This window comes from Puntigrus tetrazona, unplaced genomic scaffold (assembly GCF_018831695.1).
Source record: "Puntigrus tetrazona isolate hp1 unplaced genomic scaffold, ASM1883169v1 S000000513, whole genome shotgun sequence".
NCBI lineage: Eukaryota > Metazoa > Chordata > Actinopteri > Cypriniformes > Cyprinidae > Puntigrus > Puntigrus tetrazona.
In genome coordinates this window covers 334,437-357,500 of record NW_025048150.1, presented here as the reverse complement: position 1 = coordinate 357,500, position 23,064 = coordinate 334,437, and the positions used below count along the sequence as shown (strand labels likewise).

The 23,064-nt window shown below is 43.1% G+C and overlaps 2 protein-coding genes across 18 annotated transcripts in view; both read left to right on the top strand.

Annotated features, from left to right (window-relative positions):
* caskb (calcium/calmodulin-dependent serine protein kinase b) overlaps positions 1-13,189 on the top strand; it is a 41,755-nt gene extending 28,566 nt beyond the window's left edge. For 6 of the 13 annotated variants that reach the window (XM_043232197.1, XM_043232194.1, XM_043232193.1 and 3 more), the window contains 14 exons: positions 1,461-1,649; positions 2,921-2,999; positions 3,094-3,179; positions 3,765-3,833; positions 3,913-3,981; positions 4,363-4,398; positions 4,849-4,887; positions 5,742-5,938; positions 6,036-6,151; positions 9,505-9,585; positions 10,030-10,110; positions 10,182-10,384; positions 11,145-11,228; positions 12,107-13,189. In XM_043232197.1, the coding sequence (XP_043088132.1) occupies positions 1,461-1,649; positions 2,921-2,999; positions 3,094-3,179; positions 3,765-3,833; positions 3,913-3,981; positions 4,363-4,398; positions 4,849-4,887; positions 5,742-5,938; positions 6,036-6,151; positions 9,505-9,585; positions 10,030-10,110; positions 10,182-10,384; positions 11,145-11,228; positions 12,107-12,283 (1,506 nt within the window). In that variant the 3' untranslated portion in view covers positions 12,284-13,189. The remainder of the gene's footprint in view (positions 1-1,460; positions 1,650-2,920; positions 3,000-3,093; positions 3,180-3,764; positions 3,834-3,912; positions 3,982-4,362; positions 4,399-4,848; positions 4,888-5,741; positions 5,939-6,035; positions 6,152-9,504; positions 9,586-10,029; positions 10,111-10,181; positions 10,385-11,144; positions 11,229-12,106) is intronic. The other 7 variants (XM_043232202.1, XM_043232199.1, XM_043232198.1 and 4 more) reach the window with 4 other exon arrangements.
* A 1,035-nt stretch (positions 13,190-14,224) lies between these two features.
* Positions 14,225-23,064, top strand: part of LOC122334291 (probable ubiquitin carboxyl-terminal hydrolase FAF-X) — a 30,027-nt gene continuing 21,187 nt past the window's right edge. For 2 of the 5 annotated variants that reach the window (XM_043232074.1, XM_043232070.1), the window contains exons 1-14: positions 14,229-14,492; positions 16,960-17,222; positions 17,873-18,018; positions 18,094-18,173; positions 18,819-18,931; positions 19,007-19,225; positions 19,868-19,983; positions 20,078-20,329; positions 20,422-20,560; positions 21,065-21,217; positions 21,657-21,761; positions 22,368-22,574; positions 22,651-22,787; positions 22,859-22,992. In XM_043232074.1, the coding sequence (XP_043088009.1) occupies positions 17,097-17,222; positions 17,873-18,018; positions 18,094-18,173; positions 18,819-18,931; positions 19,007-19,225; positions 19,868-19,983; positions 20,078-20,329; positions 20,422-20,560; positions 21,065-21,217; positions 21,657-21,761; positions 22,368-22,574; positions 22,651-22,787; positions 22,859-22,992 (1,927 nt within the window). In that variant the 5' untranslated portion in view covers positions 14,229-14,492; positions 16,960-17,096. Of the gene's footprint in view, positions 14,493-14,564; positions 14,704-16,959; positions 17,223-17,872; positions 18,019-18,093; positions 18,174-18,818; positions 18,932-19,006; positions 19,226-19,867; positions 19,984-20,077; positions 20,330-20,421; positions 20,561-21,064; positions 21,218-21,656; positions 21,762-22,367; positions 22,575-22,650; positions 22,788-22,858; positions 22,993-23,064 lie in introns of those variants that run through there. The other 3 variants (XM_043232075.1, XM_043232073.1, XM_043232072.1) reach the window with 3 other exon arrangements.

Below are 23,064 nucleotides of genomic sequence, written 5' to 3'. Positions count from 1 at the left end.
GGAGCAGCCGTCGGGTTTGAGGGAAACACTTCAGAGAAAGTGCTGAAAGGGAAGTTCGGCGTTCATGGACTTCTACACACACACGCTGAACACGGACACAGAGTACCTGCTCTGGAAAACACGGGTGAGGAATTGTGGGATAGCAGCCGCTCCTGTTCTTTGAGGTGTTGAGGAGATTTGAGCCTGATCTGCTTTAAAGTGCGTTCGCTCTCCGGTTCAGATCATCCTGATTATCTGATTGGCAGCTTAAACTGACCATTACTTGCTTTAAAGTAAGAAATCAACATAACGTTAGCACGTCTTTTGATGACTACTCTCTCTAAGAACCGTTCTTTGGATGTATTTTGTATTATTTTTATATAATAATTAGTCATTTTTTTTTGACTGAGAATAACATTTAATATTGACAATAAAGCATTAACTTCATTAGGTTTCGTGAACTAATGATAAACAGAACTTATACAGCACAAAATAATCCAGGTTCATTAATGAGTAGTGTTTATTCGTGAGTTTATACAACATGAAATGTTAAAATGATTGCATAAATATATTGGTTAACCAGGTAACTTTTTGTAATTGTTGAAGTTTTGTATGCAGTATGTTTGATGCATTTTATATATTTGACTCTATATAAATGTCTTTATTTGACCCTCTAACTTCTAACCTCTTAAAAAAGACCTACTTTTTGACTTGAACTTGAACTGTTTACTAAACTCTTTGTTTTCTTTAAAAAACAACAATAGTGCTAGCTTCTCTTATTATGTTCTATATTTTTATGTTGTCTATTTTCTTTTTGTTAAACAATTTAAACAAAAAACCTCTTACACTAGCTTGCTCTATTCTTTTTATTATAATCATTTAAAAATTGTGTATCATTGCTGTTTTGATGATTTTGTTGCTCCCATTGTTTTCATTTGAGAGTCACTTCGGATAAAGGCGTCTGCTAAATATAAAAGCGTTATATATATATAGTTTAATGTTTGCATCGAAACTTCAAATGAATCTGAAGTGTTAGAAGTTTTCTCTGCTGTGTGGCTTTGTTTCCGCTCAGATATGAGCTGATCCTGCCTGTGCATTCACTAGTGACCACTGACACGCTCGCTCACACACACACACACACTCACACACACACACACTCACACACACAGACACAGACACACACACACACACACACACACACGCGCACACGCTCACACACACACGCTCACACAGACACACACACACACACAGACACACGCTCGCTCACACACACGCTCACACACACACTCTCTCAAGCCGTGATGAGCTGAAGGCTTGGCGATGTAATAATTAATGTGTGCACGGATGATGCGTGCATGTTGTGTTCTTGTTGATTTTAATTTGTGCTCAGTCAGTGCTGAATCACACAGATGCTGTGGTTCAGAGATGAGTGTGTGCCGCTGCAGATGCTCAGTGTGTGTGTGTGTGTGTGTGTTTTCCAGGCGCTGCTGCAGACTCATGATGTTGTGGCTCATGAGGTTTACAGCGACGAGGCGCTGCGAGTGACACCTCCGCCCACCTCCCCGTACCTCAACGGAGACTCGCCAGAGAGCGTCAACGGAGACATGGACCTGGAGAACGTCACCAGAGTCCGCCTGGTGCAGTTCCAGAAGAACACGGACGAGCCCATGGTACACACACACACACACACGCACAGAGACGCACATGCACAGAGAGACGCACACGCACACACAGAGAGACACACACACACACACACACAGAGACACACAAACGCAAGAGCGTAACACACTAAACAGCGTGCTGTGACCAGGAACATCATAAAAGATTACTTTGAAAAAGTAAAGTAATTTTATTTAATATCAGGGTAACCCTTTATTTGAAGGTTTCCTTGTTCGGTGAATATAACAGTAAATAATGCATTATTACATGCAAGTAACTCTAACCATAACGTCCCTTGAGCACAAAACCAGTCATGGTGTTTTTTTAATTGAGAATTATCAATTAAAATGAATCATCTTTCCTTTAATGTCTGGTTTGTTATGATATGAGATACATCTGTTAGAAAATCTGGAATCTGAGGGAGCAAAAAATTCTAAACATTGAGAAAATCTCCTTTTTTGGTCTGAAATGGAACATGATCTTTACTTAATATCCTCAGGATTTTTGACACACAAATATAGCTCCAGGGGATGTACATGTAGTTAATTAGTAATTACTCAGTACTTAAACGTGTAATTACACTGTAACAAGAACACCTTAAAATAAAGTGTAACCCACAGTGGTCTTGAAGGGGTGACCAGTTTACCACAGATTACAAACAACCAAAGAAAACGGTTTAAAAAACCTATTTAGAATTTATAAACATGTGTGACACGTTACAAAAAAAATACAGTAGGAGATGAGAGAGAGAGATAAGTCAAATTAAAACAATAGAAAAAAAACATAAATACACATGTAAAAAAAAAAGTATATAAGAACAAACACACATTCTGATACACTTTCATTTTATTGAGCGAGAAACACACTTGTGTCTGTGTTTCAGGTCATGGGTGGAAAATCATGTGGTAATGGTGTTGCATGCAAAGTGTGTCATAAAACAATTACATTAACAGATCAACAGAACCGTGATCGTCCGGTCAACTCACCTTTATTTCTGTAGCATTCAAAGCAGCTTCACCGTAATGACCAGGAAAATAAGAGAATCATCGATTCACACGAATATGAGACGAATCCAGATTGAGCAGCTATTATCCAGATTATTCACATCTTTATTTGAACTAAGATCAATAACTATAAAGTTCATCGTTTATGAAAAGGTTTCAGTTCCCTGATCAGCAGCTCAGTTTATGATGGAGGTGTGTGTGTGTGTGTGTGTGTGTGTGTGTGTGTGTGTGTGTGTGTGTGTGTGTGTGTGTGTGTGTGTGTGTGTGTGTTTTTACAGGGCATCACTCTGAAGATGAACGACCTCAACCACTGCATCGTGGCTAGAATCATGCACGGAGGGATGATCCACAGACAGGGTGTGTGTGTGTCTCTCTCTCTCTGTCTCTCTCTCTCTCTCCTTGTGTGTGTGTGTGTGTGTGTGTTGCTCACACGTATGCTGTCGTTTCTCAGGGACGCTGCACGTCGGAGATGAGATTCGTGAGATCAACGGCATCAGCGTGGCAAATCAGACGGTGGAGCAGCTCCAGAAGATGCTGGTGTGTGAGAAAGCGTTCAGAACAAAAGACTAGCTCTAGAGATGAGGAACAGAACTAAAGCAGAGTCTGAGTCAGTGGTAACTGTTTGAGTAAACCGTCCAGACGCGTCTGATAACCTCCAGTCTCAACACAGAACTATTCATCATGAAGTATCCACCACAACCTTTTCAATAAGTACAGTGTGATTTATTCTGCCAACATCACAGACAAGACTTCACCTGCGTGACTCCTAAAATAGATCGACACCATTGTTTAGTCCCACAGTGCTCACCAGTAAGGTTTATAACATATCATAACATAATCCTGACCTCAGGGTTAACATTCAGTGTGTTTACTTAATACTGAAAGCACTAGAGACACAAATAGTTATAAACACTATAGCCACACACTAGCCCTAAACCTATGCAACGTTACATTAAAAATGTATTTAAAGTGTTTTACAAAACAAGCACATCCTGGAGAGTCTGTTTAGTGAGGTTGAGCTCACTTCCTTTCAGATATGAAGCAGTTGACTGATTCTGTGCTCTTGATTAGTGTTTGCATCAGGTTTGTTCAGTAACCTGTTTGTGTTTTGGTTACTAACAGCGAGAGATGCGAGGCAGCATCACCTTCAAGATCGTCCCCAGTTACCGCAGTCAGTCTCTGTCCTGTGACGTAAGTGTGTCTCTGTCATCAACACAGAAGGAACGGGTCACACGAGCGTCTCTGACTCTGTTGAACTCTGGTATTTCAGAAAGATTCCCCGGATCTGCCCAGACAGTCTCCAGCGAACGGCCACTCCAGCGTCACCAGCTCCATCTTAGTAAGACTCTGAATAAAACCCTTAGATTCAGTGCATTACAGCTTTAGGCTTTTCTTGTGTTAACAGTGTGATATCATGAAACTGATGCATGTCTTAAAGGGATAGTTCACCCAAAAATAAAAATTAGCCCATGATGTATTCACCCTCAAGCCGTCTTATGTGTTATATTTATCTGAGTTATATTTAAAAATGTCCTGCTGTTACAAGCTTTATAATGGAAGTGTTATATTTGAATTATTATATTATATATGAATTGATTCGCTTCTGTAAGAAAAATATTCATATTTAAAACGCCTGACAGTCATATACAGGTAGGATGTCTTGAGGGTGAGTAAATCACGGGGTAATCTCTTTAACGGCTTTCTAATCATTTCTCTGCAGGATCTGCCATCAACTATCCAGCCTAAAGGAAGACAGGTGAGAGTGTGTGTGTGTGTGTGTGTGCGTGCGTGCGTGCGTGAGAGTGTGTGTGTGTGTGTGTCCATCTAAAGATCTCTTCACACCAACAACCACAGGACTGTTGCTTTTCAGTTTGCTTTATCGTTCTGACAAACGCTCACATTAAATCCCTTTTCTGCTCTGATTAAATGCGATGAGTCCTCCTCTCTTATTGGCAGCTGAAAGCTTCATTAACATTTTGGAAAAAGACCCATCACTTTGTTTTGACAATTTTTTCTGCTTGTCTTGGTGTAGAAGAGAGGTCAGTGTTGGCTGTGAATAGGCCTTTAACGCTCATCCGGTCACCTTTACAATGCGATTTCTGCATCCTGTCACTTCCTGTCCACGTCAGTCTGTTCTACTGCATGATGTGTGTGTGTGTCTGTGTGTGTGTGTGTGCGTGTGTGTGTGATGCTTTCAAACCCTTAGATCTCCAGACCTGCAATCAAGGATAAAATGTCTCGTAAGGTGAGTTTCTGTAGAGCTGTGAAGTCAGATACATTTCCCATCAGGCTTTGCTGCTTTAGTCGGTGCTTATAGACTCCCAGCATCCCATAGTGGTGTTACATGACACTAACCCTCCTGCCAATCACGCCTGTGTCCGTCCTGGTACTTTGATTGGCCCCGCCCCTCACAGATGATTGGCTTCTTAGACATGCCAGTGCTGTCCGTCAGTGGGGTTTGCTCACATCTGATTGGTTGACTGTGTGTGTGTGTGTGTGTGTGTGTGTGTGTGTGTGTGTGTGTGTGTGTGTGTGTGTGTGTGTGTGTGTGTGTGTGTGTGTGTGTGTGTGTGTGTTTGTACACGGGTACATTATAACTAGGGCTGTCAATTCTACCTGTCCATTTATTTTAAATATTTTAACTGAATCAGCAAAGAAGCAGTCATTTGTAACAATTACAATAATATACTGTATGGGTCAAAATGATTATCCATTTCTCTATATAACAAAAAATCATGTTTCATGAATATATTAAAATCTTAATTTTTGATTAGTAATATGCATTAAGAACTTCATTTGGACAACTCAGTATTATTTAGATTTAGCTTTTTGAATCTATCCTAACAAACCATATATTAATAGAAAGATTATTTATTCCGATTTCAGATGATGCATGAATCTCGATTTTGACCGTTTTGTTTCTTGTCCACACAAACGGGTCACATTGTACTGATAAAGTAATTAAAAGAGCGATGATTATTGTGATTCCAGTCAGATGTGCAGCTGATGGTCAGCCCTAGTTATCTTGACCAGTGTAAGCTCTGAGTGGATGCTTGTAACGCCGTTATTTTCCTGACGCTCGCTCATGTGTTTCTGCAGATCTACGTTCGAGCGCAGTTCGAGTACGATCCGGCTAAAGACGACCTGATTCCCTGTAAAGAGGCGGGCATTCGTTTCCGGGTGGGTGACATCATCCAGATCATCAGTAAGGACGATCATAACTGGTGGCAGGGCAAGCTGGAGAACACCAAGAACGGCACGGCAGGCCTCATTCCCTCACCAGAGCTGCAGGAGTGGTGAGAGACCGACCGGACACAGCTGGACTCGAGGGAGAGAGAGGCCTGCCCTCACGCTCTCTGTGTGTGTGTGTGTGTGTGTGTGTGTGTTCGTCAGGCGTGTGGCGTGTATAGCGATGGAGAAGACCAAGCAGGAGCAGCAGGCCAGCTGTACGTGGTTCGGCAAGAAGAAGAAACAGTACAAAGACAAATACTTAGCAAAACACAACGCAGGTAATGAGCAGCCGACCGCACGTCCTCATGACATCAGCAGAACACACACACACACTCACACTCACACACACACTCACACTCACACACACACTCACTCACACACACACTCACTCACACACACACTCTCACACACACACTCTCACTCACACACACACTCTCACACACACACACACACACACACACACACACACACACACACACACACTCACACACACACACTCACACACACACACACACACACAGTTCTAATATGGGTAAGTAAATAACACTAGTTATATTTTAAAGTGTTTCATGAATATTGACTGTAAGTATTTGAGACTGGGTGTGTGTTGCTGCTGAAGTGAGTGTGTGCGTGAGTGTGTGCGTGAGTGTGTGCGTGAGTGTGTGTGTGTGTGTGTGTGTGTGTGTGAGTGTGTGTGTGTGTGTGCGTGTGAGTGTGTGTGTGAGTGTGTGTGTGCGCGTGTGAGTGTGTGTGCGCGCGTGTGTGTGTGCGCGCGCGAGTGTGTGTGCGCGCGAGTGTGTGTGCGCGCGCGAGTGTGTGCGCGCGCGAGTGTGTGCGCGCGAGTGTGTGCGTGAGTGTGTGTGTCTGTGAGACCGCTGTGTGACACTGCCCCCTGCTGACACACACTGAACACACTTCTCTTCTCACTCGCTGTGTTCAGGTCCTGAGGTTATTGCTTTGAGTCAGTAATGATGTGAAAATGCTGTGTTGTGATTAATTCAATGAAATCATTCATTCAGAGACAAAATATTTTGCAAATGAGCACTCGTTATACTGTACTTTAATGATTCAACTGTATTCATGACTGCTCTCACTGAAACTATATATAATACATGTTCAGTTCCTGACCCTCCAAGAGAAATATAAGTTATAAGATACTGCATTTCTTGTGGAAAATATATTAGTAAATGATATGTTGCTAATCACAAATTACTCAGACTTTTTAAATAATGTTGAAGCAATGAGGTATAAAATATGATATAATTGCTCATTTGTAATAAATCGGAAAGAAAATGTTATTTATGCAATGTAGGTTTTTTTATTATCTAATAATTATCTGGTTGCTATGGTAATGCAGGTATAATATTACTAAATGAATAAAGTATTATAATAACTGCAAAACATAACACAATTATGAAACCTAACCTAAATGACGTTGCAGGAACTTGTTTTTTTTAGTTTATGAACTGTTCCCTCGTGGTGAAATGACCTCAACTACCTTCAAGAAACAGCTAAAAACACATCTGATGCCTCTTCAGTTGACCTTTGAACTCCAGCACTCTCTAATTCTAATTTATCTTTTATTAAAAAAGAAACACTTGACCATATTAACCATTAAAAAAAAATGACAGACAGTGCTTTCAACAGATGATCATAAGATGAAGGTCAGCTACAGGACTCTAGTGTCAAGTACTTTAATAAAAAACTGAATTAAACTAACTTTATGGTAACTATATCTTGAAGGAAGCTACATGAGATAGGTATCAGAATTATAATCAGTACAAACATTAAACTTGATCCAGAATGATTCTGATGTCCTCAGTCGTAAGTTGTTGACTAAATGTAAATAAAGTATAATATAATGCATGTGGCCTGATTCATAAAATAACGTAATTTTATTAATCCTCTTCATTTCTGATAATCCCTGGTTCTTTCTGGTTGAACACACAGTGATCTCATGCACTTAAAGTAGATGATCACATTCCCATGAGTCCAAGAAAAACACTTCTTCTGGCTGTGTGCGTGTGTGTGTGCGTGTGTGTGTGCGTGTGCGTGTGCGTGTGTGCGTGTGCGTGTGCGTGTGCGTGTGCGTGTGCGTGTGTGTGTGTGTGTGTGTGTGCGCGTGTGTGTGCGTGTGCGTGTGCGTGTGTGGGCGTATGTTTTGTGAGCGCATGGCTCATGCGTGTCATTGTGTCCAGCGCTGCTTGTCTGTCTGTGTGTGTGTGTGTGTTTGTTTGTGTGTGTGTGTGTGTGTGTGCGTGCGCGCTGTAATGTGTGTTTAACTGACCCCTGTCCATTTTACACGCTGTCTCCCTTTAATGGCCTCCCGCATGTAAGTAACTAATGGTGTCGATCTCCTTTTGCTACAGTAACAAGTGGTTGTTGTTTGTTGTTAGTCACCCGTGTCAACCAGCTAACTAGTCACAGCATGAGCTTAGTGCTTCTGTGAAATGTGCTTGACAGTGTTGTGTTGCTTGGTCACTTCCTGTGAGGGCTGTAGAACTTCCTGAGAATCACGGATGCCTTTGACTGCAGGAGCTCTGTTAAAGCTGGAACACACTGCACCACTTCACCTTCACAGAACATGATCAGCCTGCGCTGTATTACTTTAATATGAACCAGCGATGAGTTAATGGAGAGCTTTATCTGTGATTAGTGCATGGCTTAACTCGTGAGTTCATATCAAAGAAGCCAGGAATGGGTAGTTTGCACGGGACGTCACTTCTGTGGTCAAATACAGCGGTGTTTTGTGTTGTTCCTGGATGCTCAGATCAGTCTGAGGAACTACAAGAGCTTCATTGTGTGAGAAAATAGTTCACAAGGCGGGAGAGAAAAGTGGTTTATAAACCTGTGTCAGATTCAGATCATGTGTGTGTGTGTGTGTGCGAATGATTAATATAGGATACAATAATATATTCAGATATTAATAAAGAAATATCTAAATAGATACAAGGCTGTCAACACTTATTCTTTCAGGATGAAACAATAATCACTCAATGCACAAAAATATTTTGCTTAGATTTTTGGCTTTTGTCTGGATTTTTTTATTTATCAAGTTTTTATTTTATATATTTTTTTAATAAAAATTATTGTCTGGTTTTCAGAAAAAAAAGATTTTGCAAAGTAATCATATTTTAATAGATATTTTGAACAGAAAGATCAATTATTTTGGCCTGGCCCGTTGGCAGAGTATTTTTTCTGAGAACTAGACAGTGATTTTTACTTGTTTAGAAAATCCTTCAATGAAAGAGAAGTCTTTTTTGCATCTGACTTTGTTTTAGATTCTCGACCGCCAGCGAGCTCCTGTCAGACCGTGTGCTGAATCTCATAATCCTCAGGATATCAGACGTGTTTAAGAGCGTCTGACTCCCTGTGAAACGAATCTTCCACAAATGACTATAAAAATGTTTAGAAATGAAGGCAGAAGTGCTGAAGTGTGTTCCAGCTGTACAGGAGCTAGTGGTCTTCTGTCGTCATTCCCTCGGCCTCGTGTCGCTCAGAGCGGTTTGGTGTGATGTAATGTAAGGTTCACGAGGTCGAGCCGATGAGGACAGAATCTCACGCCCGTTAGCTGAATGACATCACTTCCTGTCACACTAACGGACACTGATCAGCTCTCTCGTTCCTCCAGTCTTTGACCAACTAGATCTAGTGACGTATGAAGAGGTGGTGAAGCTGCCGGCGTTCAAGAGGAAAACCCTGGTGCTGCTGGGTAAGAGCCCTACAGATTGTGTCAGAGCAGCTTGAACGTTTGGTCTTCATCTTCAGAACACAGTGTAAGATATTTAGGATGAAAAGCGTGAGGTTTGTGACTGTCTCAAGCAATGAACGTGAATGTTATGAAGCGGCGAGAAAATAAAAACAAGGATACAACACTTAGTCTCCCCTCTGTCTCTCTCTCCTCATCACCGTAGCTGTCTTCTTTTGGGAGAATATCTTTTGCTAATCTTCCAGACGGACGCAGAGGAGACAAATGATTGAATAAAGCCTTTTCTTGGCTCACAGAAATGATTGTCATAGCTTTGTACGATGAGGCACTGATGGATTATGTTAAGGATGTCCGTGCTATGTTTCTGGCTCTTGCCCGTGTCTGGAGGAGATTCTTCAGTTCAGGTAGGATCTGTGTGATGAAGCAGACTCTGATTGTTTTCTGCAGGAGCTCACGGCGTCGGCCGGAGACACATCAAGAACACGCTCATCGCAAAACACCCCGACAGATTCGCGTACCCCATCCCACGTAAGAGCCGCTCGCCCCGTGATGCAGCTGGAGGTCAGCCGCCCGTCACTGACCGCTCGCTCTCTCCACAGACACCACCAGACCTCCGAAGAAGGACGAGGAGAACGGCAAGAACTACTTCTTCGTGTCTCACGACCAGATGATGCAGGACATCTCCAACAACGATTACCTGGAGTACGGCAGCCACGAGGACGCCATGTACGGGACGCGCCTCGAGACCATCCGTAAGATCCACGAGCAGAACATGGTGGCCATCCTGGACGTAGAGCCCCAGGTACATTCAGGAGAGATCCTGTTCCCTCAGCTTATTTGTGTATTTCCACGTTTCATTTTTGATTAGTAATATTCATTGCTAACAACTTCATTTGGACAACTTTAAAGGTGATTTTCTCAATATTTAGTTTTTGTTTTTTTGTTTTTTTTTGCTTCCTCAGATTCCAGATATTTGAACAAAAATTGTTAAATAGCTGTAATTAAGTTAGAAATACCTGTAATTTTTTTTAAAGAAATCTACAATACATTTGTAGATATCTGCCATTGACTTATGACTAGTCAAATTATAATTGTAGATATCTTGAATCATAATGTGGACTAGTTGGAGATCTCTCTCATTGACTCACGTCTAGTTGAATTGTACTTGGAGAGATCTTTAATCTGAGTCTTGGACTAGTTATAATTGACTTACTGTTTAAGTCAAAACATATTTGAAGATATCAATAAAATATTTCAATGGGAGATTGTGACTAGTCAAAATAACATTGTGGATATCTTTAATTCCTATTTTGTCTAGAAGTAATTGAGTTAGACATATCTCTGACTTTATGACAAAAGTGAAAAACAGATCTCTTAAAGTGGAATTGTGATTAGTCAGTCTATAATTATGGATACTTTGGACATCTGAAATTATATTTATGGATAGTCTAAAGAAAGGTTTATGTCAAAACGGCTTGCCATACCTAGGAGTAAAATCTAAGGTAGTGAATGTTTTAGTGTGAAGGCTCCTGTTTAAAGACGTGGTCTGGGTGTGTTCTCAGGCGCTGAAGGTCTTGCGGACGGCTGAGTTCGCTCCGTACGTCATCTTCATCGCAGCTCCGACGATCACTCCGGCCATGAACGAGGTGAGCTTCTCCGGCTCGGCCCGGCGTCTCCTTTAATGCATGCTGCATGCCTTTCTGTGTTTGATTGTTTTCTTCTTGCGTCTCCGCGCTGCTCGAAGCTCCCTCGCTGGTGCAGAAAGCTGCCTGTAAGTAAAGACGTGAGCGGGAGTCTCTCCAGGACAGCCGTTCACACACAACACCTTTCTGTCTCCACACACACACACACACACACACACACGGGGTCCAGGACGCTGCAGGAGACGCCGGCTCACAGATCAGAGACCTTTAGAGAAACGTGTGGTGTGTGAACGGCCCTTAATACAGGATGATTTAAGGAGTAATGTCGAGCTGAAATACACAGTTTTTCATATTTAATGTAGTTCCAATAACTGAAAGATTAATAAATACCATAAAGACATTTATTTAAAAAAAAAAAAAAACAACTGCTGACAAAAAATGCACAACTTAATGAAACCAGAAAATATCAGGCAAACGATTAGTTGAGATTAATCACATCCAAAGTCTACATGTTTCTATGCGTACTGTTTATTATATAGACTATATATAAACACACACACATACTGTACATATTTAAAAAATATTTGCATGTATAATCATTTAATTAAATGTGTATAATACCATTATTTCTTTCTTAAATGTGTACATGCATGTGTTTGTGTTACACAGTACATGCTCATGAATAAAAATGTTTATTTTGGATGTGATTAATAGAAAGAATACTGCGTTGAGAATATTAATAATCAGAGGTGTTTGTGATGGACGTGGATCTGCTGTGCTGGATGGACTCGCTCTCACTGAAGTGTGTTTGTGTTAGATGGTGTGTTTTCTCGTTAGCGGCGTGACTGAGGCTGATGTGTGTGTGTGTGTGTTCTCATCAGGACGAGTCTCTCCAGCGGCTGCAGAAGGAGTCGGAGGCTCTGCAGCGCTCCTACGCTCATTACTTCGATCAGACCATCATTAATAACGAGATCGACGACACCATCCGTCTGCTGGAGGAGGCCATCGACCTGGTGTCCAGCACTGGCCAGTGGGTGCCGGTGTCCTGGGTGTACTAGCCTCTCTCTCACACACACACACACACACACACACACACACACACACAGACGGACTTACAGCCCGGCCACTACCAGTGCGTAGCGTTGTAAATATCTATACATATATAAATATCTATAAATATGAATATATAAGTCATAGATATGGTCCTGTACTAATAACAAAAGGGGGTTGATGACATTTTATACGGTTTTCTTTTTAAACGTACGAGACGGCGTCTCAGAGCAATGATGAGCACAGTCAGCGGTGGGGGAGGAGCCCATCGTGGTATGGGCGTGGCTAAGTGACTCCGCCCACTGGCCTGCAGTATAAGCACAGCTGACCCTCTCTCTCTCTCTCTCTTTCACACACACACACACACACACACACACACACAAGCAAACACACACACACACGAGCACCGTTTGCACGGACGGACGCTGCATACACCCTCTGTTTACAGACGTAGGTTTGCACAAAGGGCAGCGGAGCCCGGCGCTCTTCCTCGGCCTGCTCCTCCTCTTCCTCTAGATGTGTCTGTCCAGATCCAGCTCCGAGCGGACGGCTCCCCTCATGCCCCGTGTAGTGACGTGTTTGTAAATGTCCTGGATTTGATTTCTTGTGCGGAACGAGGAGGAAAATATCCATTCCTAGATCGACCATTTCAGAAAATGTGCTGTCTTAAGAGTATTATCATTTTACTCCGAGAAAACCGAGAGGATTTTATTGTGTGTAAATGTTTCAATGGTGCGTTGAAATGAAGTAGTGTGTGCATAAACAACTCGACGGACTGTGTGAGCTCTTCATTTCACATTGCCCTGTGTAAATTCCTCTGCAGATGACAAAATGCTCTTCAGTATGTTTGTTTGTTTGTTTTTTTATCTATTTCCTTTCATGTGTTGGAAAAGTAAATTGCTTTTGAAATCAGATCATGCATGTTGTTTTTATGATGATGATGATGATGATGATGGTCTGAGAACTATGAACACACACATAGCTAGCCCTAATAAAGACACTGATCTGCTTTTTATATCATTTATATGAAACGTGAAGTCTGAACTGAATCAGACGCTGGTGTTTTTACTTGGCTTTAAAATTGTTTTTCTCTAGAAAACTTCTACTTCGACGCTCCGAAGCGTAATATTACTGCACTACGTTTCATATTAAACATAATTTAATACTTTATTACATTAGAAATGTGGTACTTTTATTCTAGTACAAATAATGCTGTACAAAAGTACTGTATTTTTAATGTTCTTGAGTATTAAAGGTAAAAAAACAATAACACATTTATGAAATGTAGTGCAGTACAGCTTTTGCAAAGATAAAAATACAGATAATTTTTACATTTATTCGAGTCCACTAAATACTGTCCGTTCTGAATAGTTTCTTCTAAAACAGATCGACTGAAGACACGAATCTACGTCATTTCTTTGATTGAAGACGAAAAAAAGGTGAATCCAAGGTAAAGCTCTGAGAGACACGTGATCTGACAGCGATCGATAGATGGGCAGTGACGTCATTGCTCCCCGGGTCCGCTCACTGCCGCCTCCTGCTGGAACACACACACACACACCTCAGACCTCTAAATGTTCACGCAGAGTGTGTGTGTGTGTACACACACTAGTGCAGCTGTCTATGTGAAGGTTTAAGTTTTAGATCATTTAAGACATTTTACCCGCTCTTCACTTTCTGAGAGCCCTTTATAGGCTCCTTTCAGGGGTCGGGTTATACTTGAGTCAAGGGTAGGTCTGGGTGATGAACTTAGTCTGGATGGGTAGGTCTGGAGCTAGAGACTGCACTGTGTCCATGAATGTCCTCACGAGTATAGCTATACTATACAGAGGTGTGTGTGTGTGTGAGTGAGTGAGTGTGTAACTGCAACAACATTGTAACAATTGTCATGCCCATAAAGAACAGACTGAAGTGCGTCTGTGATGTCTCAGTAGTGCTGTCTAGGTAGGCAGCACACTGGGTTTTGAGACACAGCCGCAGACATTTAAACATCAAACAGGCCGCTCCGGTGCTGGGCAGCGAGCCGTTATAGAAGAAAACAAACTGTCGCTGATTATTAAAAGCACCCCTCCGGTAACGGGTCGGTCGCTGCTGCTGGGGTCAGTATGGACTGAGGCTGGACGGGTGTCGTCGGGGGGCGCCGGTGACGCAGGAAAAACACCCGAAACGAACAGACGAGACCGAGAGAGAGCTCCGCGGACAGACGCCCGGTATTCGGTAAGTGATGCTCGTGAAGCTCCGAGGTCGTGTTCGTGCGACCGGAGCGCCTGACACCGACCGAAACCCCGGCGAATGTCCGCCGACGCGCGTCTGACGCGTTTATCCGCCCCGCGAAGCCGGTTTGTATGTGTTTGCGGAGCAAAATGGCTGCTGACGCTCGCGCGCACTCCGCCGGTGAAACACGGCCTGCCCTGCGCTCCCGCTCGCGGTAAGGCTGCCCGACGGGGCTCGGTGCTCGGGTTTAACGGGTGTGAACGGGTTCGCGGGCTCGTCGAGGCGTTTAGCGGGCGGTTTACGCGCCATTAATGAGGTGGAGCAGCGGTTAGTTAGCACGTTAGCAGCGAGGCTAACAGGCCTCAGTCACACACATAAACACACACAGACTCAGACCCGAACCCGAACCGGCGTAAAACGCTCTTTCACGCCGGTGTTTGTGTGTTTGTTTATTCGGTGTCAGTGCGGGAATATAACCGGGAAGAACGCGAGCGGAGCGCGATGCTAATGCTAACGTCAGAAACCGGACTCTGGGCCATTAAAGTGATTCTTTACATGAAACCGCTGACAATGCAGCTTGTTTACCGCGACTGTCACTGAAATTAGATGAATACTGTGTCTGTAAACGTGTGTGTGTGTGTGTGTGTGTGTGTGTGTGTGTGTGTGTGCAGCGGACAGGAACGCGAGGAAACCGCTGATGTTTATGAAATAACGCCGGACTATATTTATCGTTATTGACTGAACGGGAAGGTGTTTGTGTCGGTTCCGGCTCCAGATGCACCTGCTGCAGGTGTGTGTTGTGATGCAGGGCTGATATTCTGAGAGTCTTCGGTGTTTGAGCTTCTATCAGGAAGCCCTTCACACTCCGCTCTGTGTGTTGATGGTTTCTGACAGCTGATGTGTTTAGACTCGAGTTCTCTGAAGGACTGAAGAACCTGTTTCTAACGTGATGTCTGCAGCTTCGTTTGATTTGATTCATAGCGATCATTTATGTGACGCGACCGTTGTTTGTGTTTCTCGTCTGAAGCTGAAAGCGAGCAGAGGGCACCTGTGTGGCAGGAAGTTGTGTTCTTCTTACTTCCTGCATGCCCTGAAGCCCGACTTTCTCCTGATTGACTGTGATTTGACTTTAGTTCTTGAGACCCTAATGTTTTGTCGCCCGACTCAAACGTCATCTGAAGCTTTTATGAGCCTCAAGCAATCCTTCAGTGACTTTTCTGTGTTAGTGATGATGTGCAGCAACACACACACACACACACACACACACACACACACACACACACTGAACTAACACACAGTCCTTAAAGGGATAGTTTACCCAAAAATGAAAATTACCCCATGATGTACTCACCCTCATGGTATCTTATATGACTTTCTTCTTTCAGTCGAATCAATCAGAGTTATATTTTAGAACATCCTTCTCTTCCAAGCTTTAAAATTACATTTTTATTTTGTTATTTTTCAGTAGTGTGAAATAATAAAAAGCTCTAAGGAGTAAATAAACTCCTCCTGTAGTGAATCGATGCACTTGTAAGAAAAAGTCCATATTTAAAGTTTGTAAATAGTGATCTGTGTCTTCTGTTAACTGTTGTGCGTTCAGAGCAGAAACAAAATGAGGATTTGTAAAGAAAGATTTCAATGTAAGTCAAGAGAAGACTTATTCTTTGCTAAATGAAGGAAACTTCCTTTTCTCCTGTAAACAAACACTGTTTCTCGTGTCATATTCTCTTGTGAACGTGTACGACAGACGAAGCTGCAGATTAATGCTTGCAAAAAAGTTGTTAAAAACGATATTTGTCTTACAAAAGTGCATCGAGGAAGCCTTTGTTATTATGGATGGATGTGCTTTATTGAACTACAAAAAAACAACAACACACCCATCCACTGACATTAATAAAGCTCAGAAGAGCGGGGCGTGTTTTAATTTAAAATTTATTTGTCACATACACATACATACATGCATACATGGAGACATGCAGTGAAATGCTTTTTACAACCGTCCAGCGTCTAAAAACTTAAAGGAAGGAGAAAAAGTGCAGGCATTATAAATAAGGAATAAAAGGAATAGGAAACAGCTTTTTATTATATATATTTATATATATATTTTTAAGAAATATATAAGAGTATATAAGAGGGGAAGGAAAAAAATATATATATATATATAAAAAGAAGTGTATAAAGTGTGAAGTGTCTGTTGTGAATCTCAAACTCTGACTGTGTTCGTCTGAAAGAAGAAAGTCATAGCCTCAAGGCATCTTAGGTGTATGAGTACATCATTTAATTTTTTGGGTGAACAATTCGTTCAAACAGACGCCGTGAGTGTGTGTGTGTGTGTGTGTGTGTGTGTGTGTGTGTGTGTTTTGGACGGACGACAGCAGCTGGTCTCTTCACCGGTTAAAGTTAGCAGCGGTATCTGATCTGCGCAGCCGGTTAAACTGGGACTCCGTCTGTGTTTGTGTGTGTCCTGCAGGTAATGAGATGGTCTCTGCGGCCCGGCCTGAGCTCCAGGTGCTTCGATCTCGCTCCCTCAGCCGCCGGAAACTAGATTCTCACCCGGCGCCCGCCACATAACCAGACAAGATTGCAAAGATCTGCCCCACATCGAGCATGACGGCCACCACCCGCGGCTCGCCCGTGGGGGGCAACGAGAGCCAGAGCCCGGCGCCGGACGCTCAGAACCAGAACCAGACCCAGAACCAGAACCAGACCCAGACCCTGCTGCCCCAGAACCAGGTCAGAGACCAGAGCTCAGTCATAAACAGCATTAATGAAGAAACAGATATAAGCTGTCCTGTAGTGCTGTTATTCAGTTCTTAAATGCAACACCCTCACATGTTTTTGAGAAGGTCTTAAAGCAAGTCGTTATTCAAGCCTGATTAGCCAGTCATTGTTGAACAGTCTGATGAAGCTCGGGGCAACTCTTTGAGCAATCTATGTCTTTTACATAAAGAATAAAGAACAAATTTCTGTCTAGATACTTCAGATCGGTCATGGGCCCTGTCTGACCTGGAGGTCGGCTACATTGCTCAGAAAGTTTCCTGTGTATTATCAGCCTTAGTCCAATTATTTCATATATCTCTTTATTCATTTAGCACACACTTATCTTAAAAATGATAACGGAAGCAATCACAATCAAAAAAAGAGCAGTAATGTGCTGCTGTGGGAAATCTTGGTCAGCCTAAAGCGATATACAGACATATTTATATAAAAGAAATAGTAGATTAAACAAAAAAAGATTTAAGAATCTTTTTTTTTTAATAAAAAGAAAACAAGTAAAGAGTACAAGTGTTAAAGGGTCAAATCTTGATATTATTATTTAGATTAATACTATTATTAACCAAAGCTTTAGTAAACTGGATAAATACTGTTTCTGTTGAGTTTAGACGCCCTCGCCGAACTCCTCCAATGAGACGTCTCCTATCAGTCCACCAGAGGAGGTGGGGCAGGGGGAGGCCCCGCCCACACAGGAAGAGGAGGAGCCTGCCTTCCCCCACACAGACCTGGCCAAGCTGGACGACATGATCAACCGGTCAGCAGCGTCTGGGCAGGGAATCTCTGTGTTTGTGGGGTTTAATGTGGTTTAATGTGGTTTCTTGTGGTTCAGGCCGCGCTGGGTGGTTCCGGTCCTGCCCAAAGGAGAGCTGGAGGTTCTGCTGGAAGCTGCTATAGATCTCAGTAAAAAAGGTCAGATGTCACAGATGATCGAAATGATTTCTCAGTCGTGATTTAGATTCATGTGCATCTTTCAGTCTCAGAGAATCTCCAAGTACACCCTGCAGAAGAAAACCAGACTATGTCTGTAGCACTAGCTGGGGCTGTGTCTGTATATTCATGCGCATCTCATCAGAAAAGCCGCTTCTTTGATTAGCTGTAAATCAGATCAAATGCAAACGCCGTTAATACACACACAGCCGTAGATCACTGACAAACTCCTCCAATGAATCACCGCAAACTGAACACAGTATTTCGTATCTTGTCAGTGATCTACGGCTCCGTGTTTAATTCTGTCTGATGGAGATTTACCGCTAATCAAAGAACCGGCCTTACTGACGAGAAGATTTAATGGCTTTTATTGATTCAGTGTGGACTAATAAACACACCACTACAACACATGATTTATCTGAGTTCTTATTAGTATATATTTCATTATAATACAGTATATAATAATAATGCAATGCTAATCATCATCATAGCCTTCTTACCCACTTAGAATACCATGAACTATGTAGTTGTCATTATCATGAACTATTAAATCAGCTGTCATTATGGCGCTTGGACAGATGTGGTGTTCAGCTGCAGTCATTGTTTTGTGCTGTGTGTGCTGTCCAGGGCTCGACGTGCGGTGCGAGGCGTGTCAGAGGTTCTTCCGCGACGGCCTGACGATCTCGTTCACGAAGATCCTGACGGACGAGGCTGTGAGCGGCTGGAAGTTTGAGATCCACGTGAGTCTGGGTCTGTGTGATCGGACGCTTCGGGCGTGTCCCTGATGCTGATGTGCCGCTCTCGTCTCGTAGCAGAGGTGCATCATCAACAACGCGCACCGTCTGGTGGAGCTCTGCGTGGTCAAGCTGGCTCAGGACTGGTTCCCTCTGCTGGAGCTGCTGGCCATGGCCACTAACCCGCACTGCAAGTTCCACATCTACAACGGCACGCGTCCGTCCGAGAGCGTTCCTGCAGGAGCGCAGCTAGCTGACGATGAGCTGTTCGCCCGGCCGCCTGACCCACGCTCCCCGAAGGTACAGCTCTGCTCCTGATCTCAGGCTCTCTCTTACCCATCAGCCTCTGGTTAAACGGTGTCTATTCAACAATTGGTCCAGGTCAGATCTCAGCTGAAGAGCCGGAGGTCATTGCACTGAAGCAGTGCACAGTTTGATTAAAAACAACAAATAATCCTCCACTTGAGAGCGTAGTTACATGTGACAGTGTCTAATTAAAGAGAATAATATTTAATTTAATTAACATTTAATCTTTTGGCCTATACGAGGTCATTGTGCTATAAAATGTGTTTTTCAGAACTCAATTCTTTGGTTGGTCTAAAAACAGCTTAAAGGCAACTTGTGGAATGTGCCACTCTATGATGTCATAGTGTGGATAAACCCCGCCTCCACAAAAGATCATCAGCTGTAATGCTTTAACATCGCAGCTTGTTTAGCCCCTCCCACCAATTCTACATCACAGCTTGTTTAGCCCCTCCTATTAATTCTACATAGTTGCCTTTTAGCTCCACCCACCGAGCCCACATAACTGCTCATTTAGCCCCGCCCACCAGTTATACATCACTGCCTGAAACATTACAAAATAAAAAACACTTCTTGATCCCTTTAAAAGCAGACTTGATAGTATTGGAGCGTAAGCGGTGTGGTCTGTCTCTGGTTCAGGGTTGGCTGGTGGACCTCGTCAATAAGTTTGGGACGTTAAACGGCTTCCAGATTCTGCACGATCGCTTCATGAGTGGCCAGGCTCTTAACGTGCAGATCATCGCAGCTCTCATCAAGTACGTCCGTCAGATCCATGCCCGTTTAATAAGTGCACTTCTTTGAGCTGCTGTGACTTCTCCCGAGTCTCATCATTTCTACGTTATCTTCCAGACCTTTCGGCCAGTGCTACGAGTTCTTGACTTTGCACACTGTGAAGAAGTTCTTCTTACCCATAATCGAGATGGTCCCACAGTTCCTGGAGAACCTCACAGATGAGGAGCTGAAGAGGGAGGCCAAAAACGAGGCCAAGAACGATGCTCTGTCCATGATCATAAAGTCCTTGAAGAACCTGGCGTCTAGAGTTCCAGGACAAGAGGAAACCGTCAAGAACCTGGAAATCTTCAGGTTAAAAATGATCCTTCGGTAAGCCATCGTTTCTGGTTTAGAAGCTTGAGTTAGTAGTTGTGAAGTCGATGTGATGTGACTAGTCTGATCTGCTCTCGTCTGTTTTACAGGTTGTTGCAGATTTCCTCGTTTAACGGGAAGATGAATGCACTGAATGAAGTGAACAAGGTGATCTCGAGTGTGTCGTATTACACTCACCGACACGGGAACCCAGAGGAAGAGGAGTGGCTGACCGCCGAGAGGATGGCTGTAAGAACACACTCGGCCTCACCTTAAACATGACCCTGATGTGCGGCTCACAGAGAAAGAGAAGATTTAACAGATTTCTGGTTTTAATCAGCGGTTTAGGCCTCATTGATCTGAGCTTAGACCTCAGTTTTTGAGTGACCAAAAGCATTTTTGGATACTTTTGGCAATATTTACACAAAAAACTTGATCTAAGCTCAGATCAATGAGGCAGATGATTAATATCCTCCAAAAAGAAAACACTCTGATAAACAGAATTAATCCAAGATTTGGTGATTGATAAAGAAAAATTAGATTTGAAAAGTAGTTCAGTCACCAGAAGCACCACATGTATGACAAGATGGGGTTTAGTCCAAAGTGATAACATTTAATAAGCATACTTGGGATAAAGAATTTTTTTTCAGGTCTAAATCACTAACACAACGTGTGTGAGAGTGTGTGTGTGTATTAGACACTTCCTGCACTCACGGCTGCTACAGGAAGTTCTGATGATGTCATTTGTGTCAGGAATGGATTCAGCAGAACAACATTCTGTCCATCGTTCTGAGAGACAGTCTGCATCAGCCGCAGTACGTGGAGAAGCTGGAGAAGATCCTGCGCTTCGTCATTAAAGAGAAAGCTCTGACCCTGCAGGACCTGGACAACATCTGGGCAGCTCAGGTTCGTCTCCGCAGCCACACCACTAGCCTAACTAGTTACTGTTATACCAGTTAACCGGCCTGAAATCTCTCTGCCGTTCAGTGTTTCTCCACATATTTTCTCATCTGAACACTACTCAGCACACAGATGCTAATGAAGATGCTAGCCAGCTAAACTGTTGTTACTGCTGGGAAAACATCCTGCTGACAAAACATCTTTCTGCATGATTCCCTGATAGAAAAGAGTCCTGGTCCAGACCAGAAAGGACTCAGAAAACCATTTTTATAGTCAATAATGCAAACAAAACTCTGATAACAGCGCAGCAGTAAACAGGCAGTTTTCAGTTAAAGTCAGTTTATTGTTGATTCAGTTCAGTTTAAGATTTCCTTTTGATTGCTTTCAGCCTGAAGTCAGTTGTAGACCAGGTAAGGTGTATTATTACTGCCTTGTGTTTTCTCAGGCTGGTAAACACGAAGCGATCGTCAAGAACGTCCATGATCTTTTGGCCAAGCTAGCGTGGGATTTTTCCCCGGAGCAGCTGGATCACCTGTTCGACTGCTTCAAGGTGAGCGTCTGCCGAAACACTCTGGCATTATAATGTCATTATCATTACGACAAAACATGGTTTGAATCAGTTATTTGCAGTGAGTCCAAACATTAATTTAGCCATTAATTATAATAATCCAGCGAGATCTGATCTGAAGAAACGGAACAAACTGAGATTCAATCCAGAAGAACTGAGTCTCCGTGACGCTTCAAGAAAGATACCCACAAAACCCCTGAGAAACTGTTCAAGAGCACTGCTTCAAACACAAAGATAACCTCTAAATGTTGATTTTTATTTAAATATTTAATCAATTTATGACATTATTGTTAACAGAGTTATCAGTTTACGGCATTTTTACCTTTTTAACAGTTCTGTAGTTTTGCGGGTATCTTTCTTGAAGCGGTTCTTCTGGATTAAATCTCAGTTTCAGTTTTTTTCAGACAGACTGATGATGATCAGATCTCAAATATCTCATATCTTATTAAATTAATGGCCAAATGAAAGTTTCTAAAATAAACTGATATTTACTGACTCACTACAGCAGAAGATGGAAATAAACCATGTTTTAGCTGCTGATACTAGTTTCTGTCCGGGACTGTACCGTGACTCTGTGTTCTGATGCAGGCAAGTTGGACGAACGCAGGTAAGAAGCAGCGGGAGAAGCTCCTGGAGTTGATCCGGAGGCTGGCGGAGGATGATAAGGACGGAGTGATGGCTCATAAAGTGCTCAACCTGCTGTGGAACCTGGCTCACAGCGATGACGTCCCCGTGGACATCATGGACCAGGCTCTGAGCGCCCACATCAAGATCCTGGACTACAGCTGCTCGCAGGTCTCTTCCCATCATGCACCTGTGTGCCGTCTAGAGGTGTTGAAATGAAGGGTTCACCGCCGGACTTGTTTTTCAGGACCGCGACACGCAGAAGATGCAGTGGATCGACCGCTTCATCGAGGAGCTTCGGACCAATGATAAGTGGGTGATTCCAGCTCTGAAGCAGATCAGAGAGATCTGCAGCCTGTTTGGAGAAGCTCCTCAGAACCTCAGGTGAGTCTCCGAGCAGGTGTCTGTGAGATCTTCTGTTGGCGGTGTGTGATTATCGCTCCTCTCTGGTGCAGTCAGACGCAGAGGAGTCCTCATGTCTTCTACCGTCACGATCTGATCAACCAGCTCCAGCACAATCACGCTCTGGTCACGCTGGTGGCAGAGAACCTGTCGGCGTACATGGAGACCATGAGGCACTTCTCCAAAGGTGTGTGTGTGTCTCAGCACCTGCATTGCTCTGCTTCCAGTTAGAGTGTACATGAAAACCAACTTTTGCTGT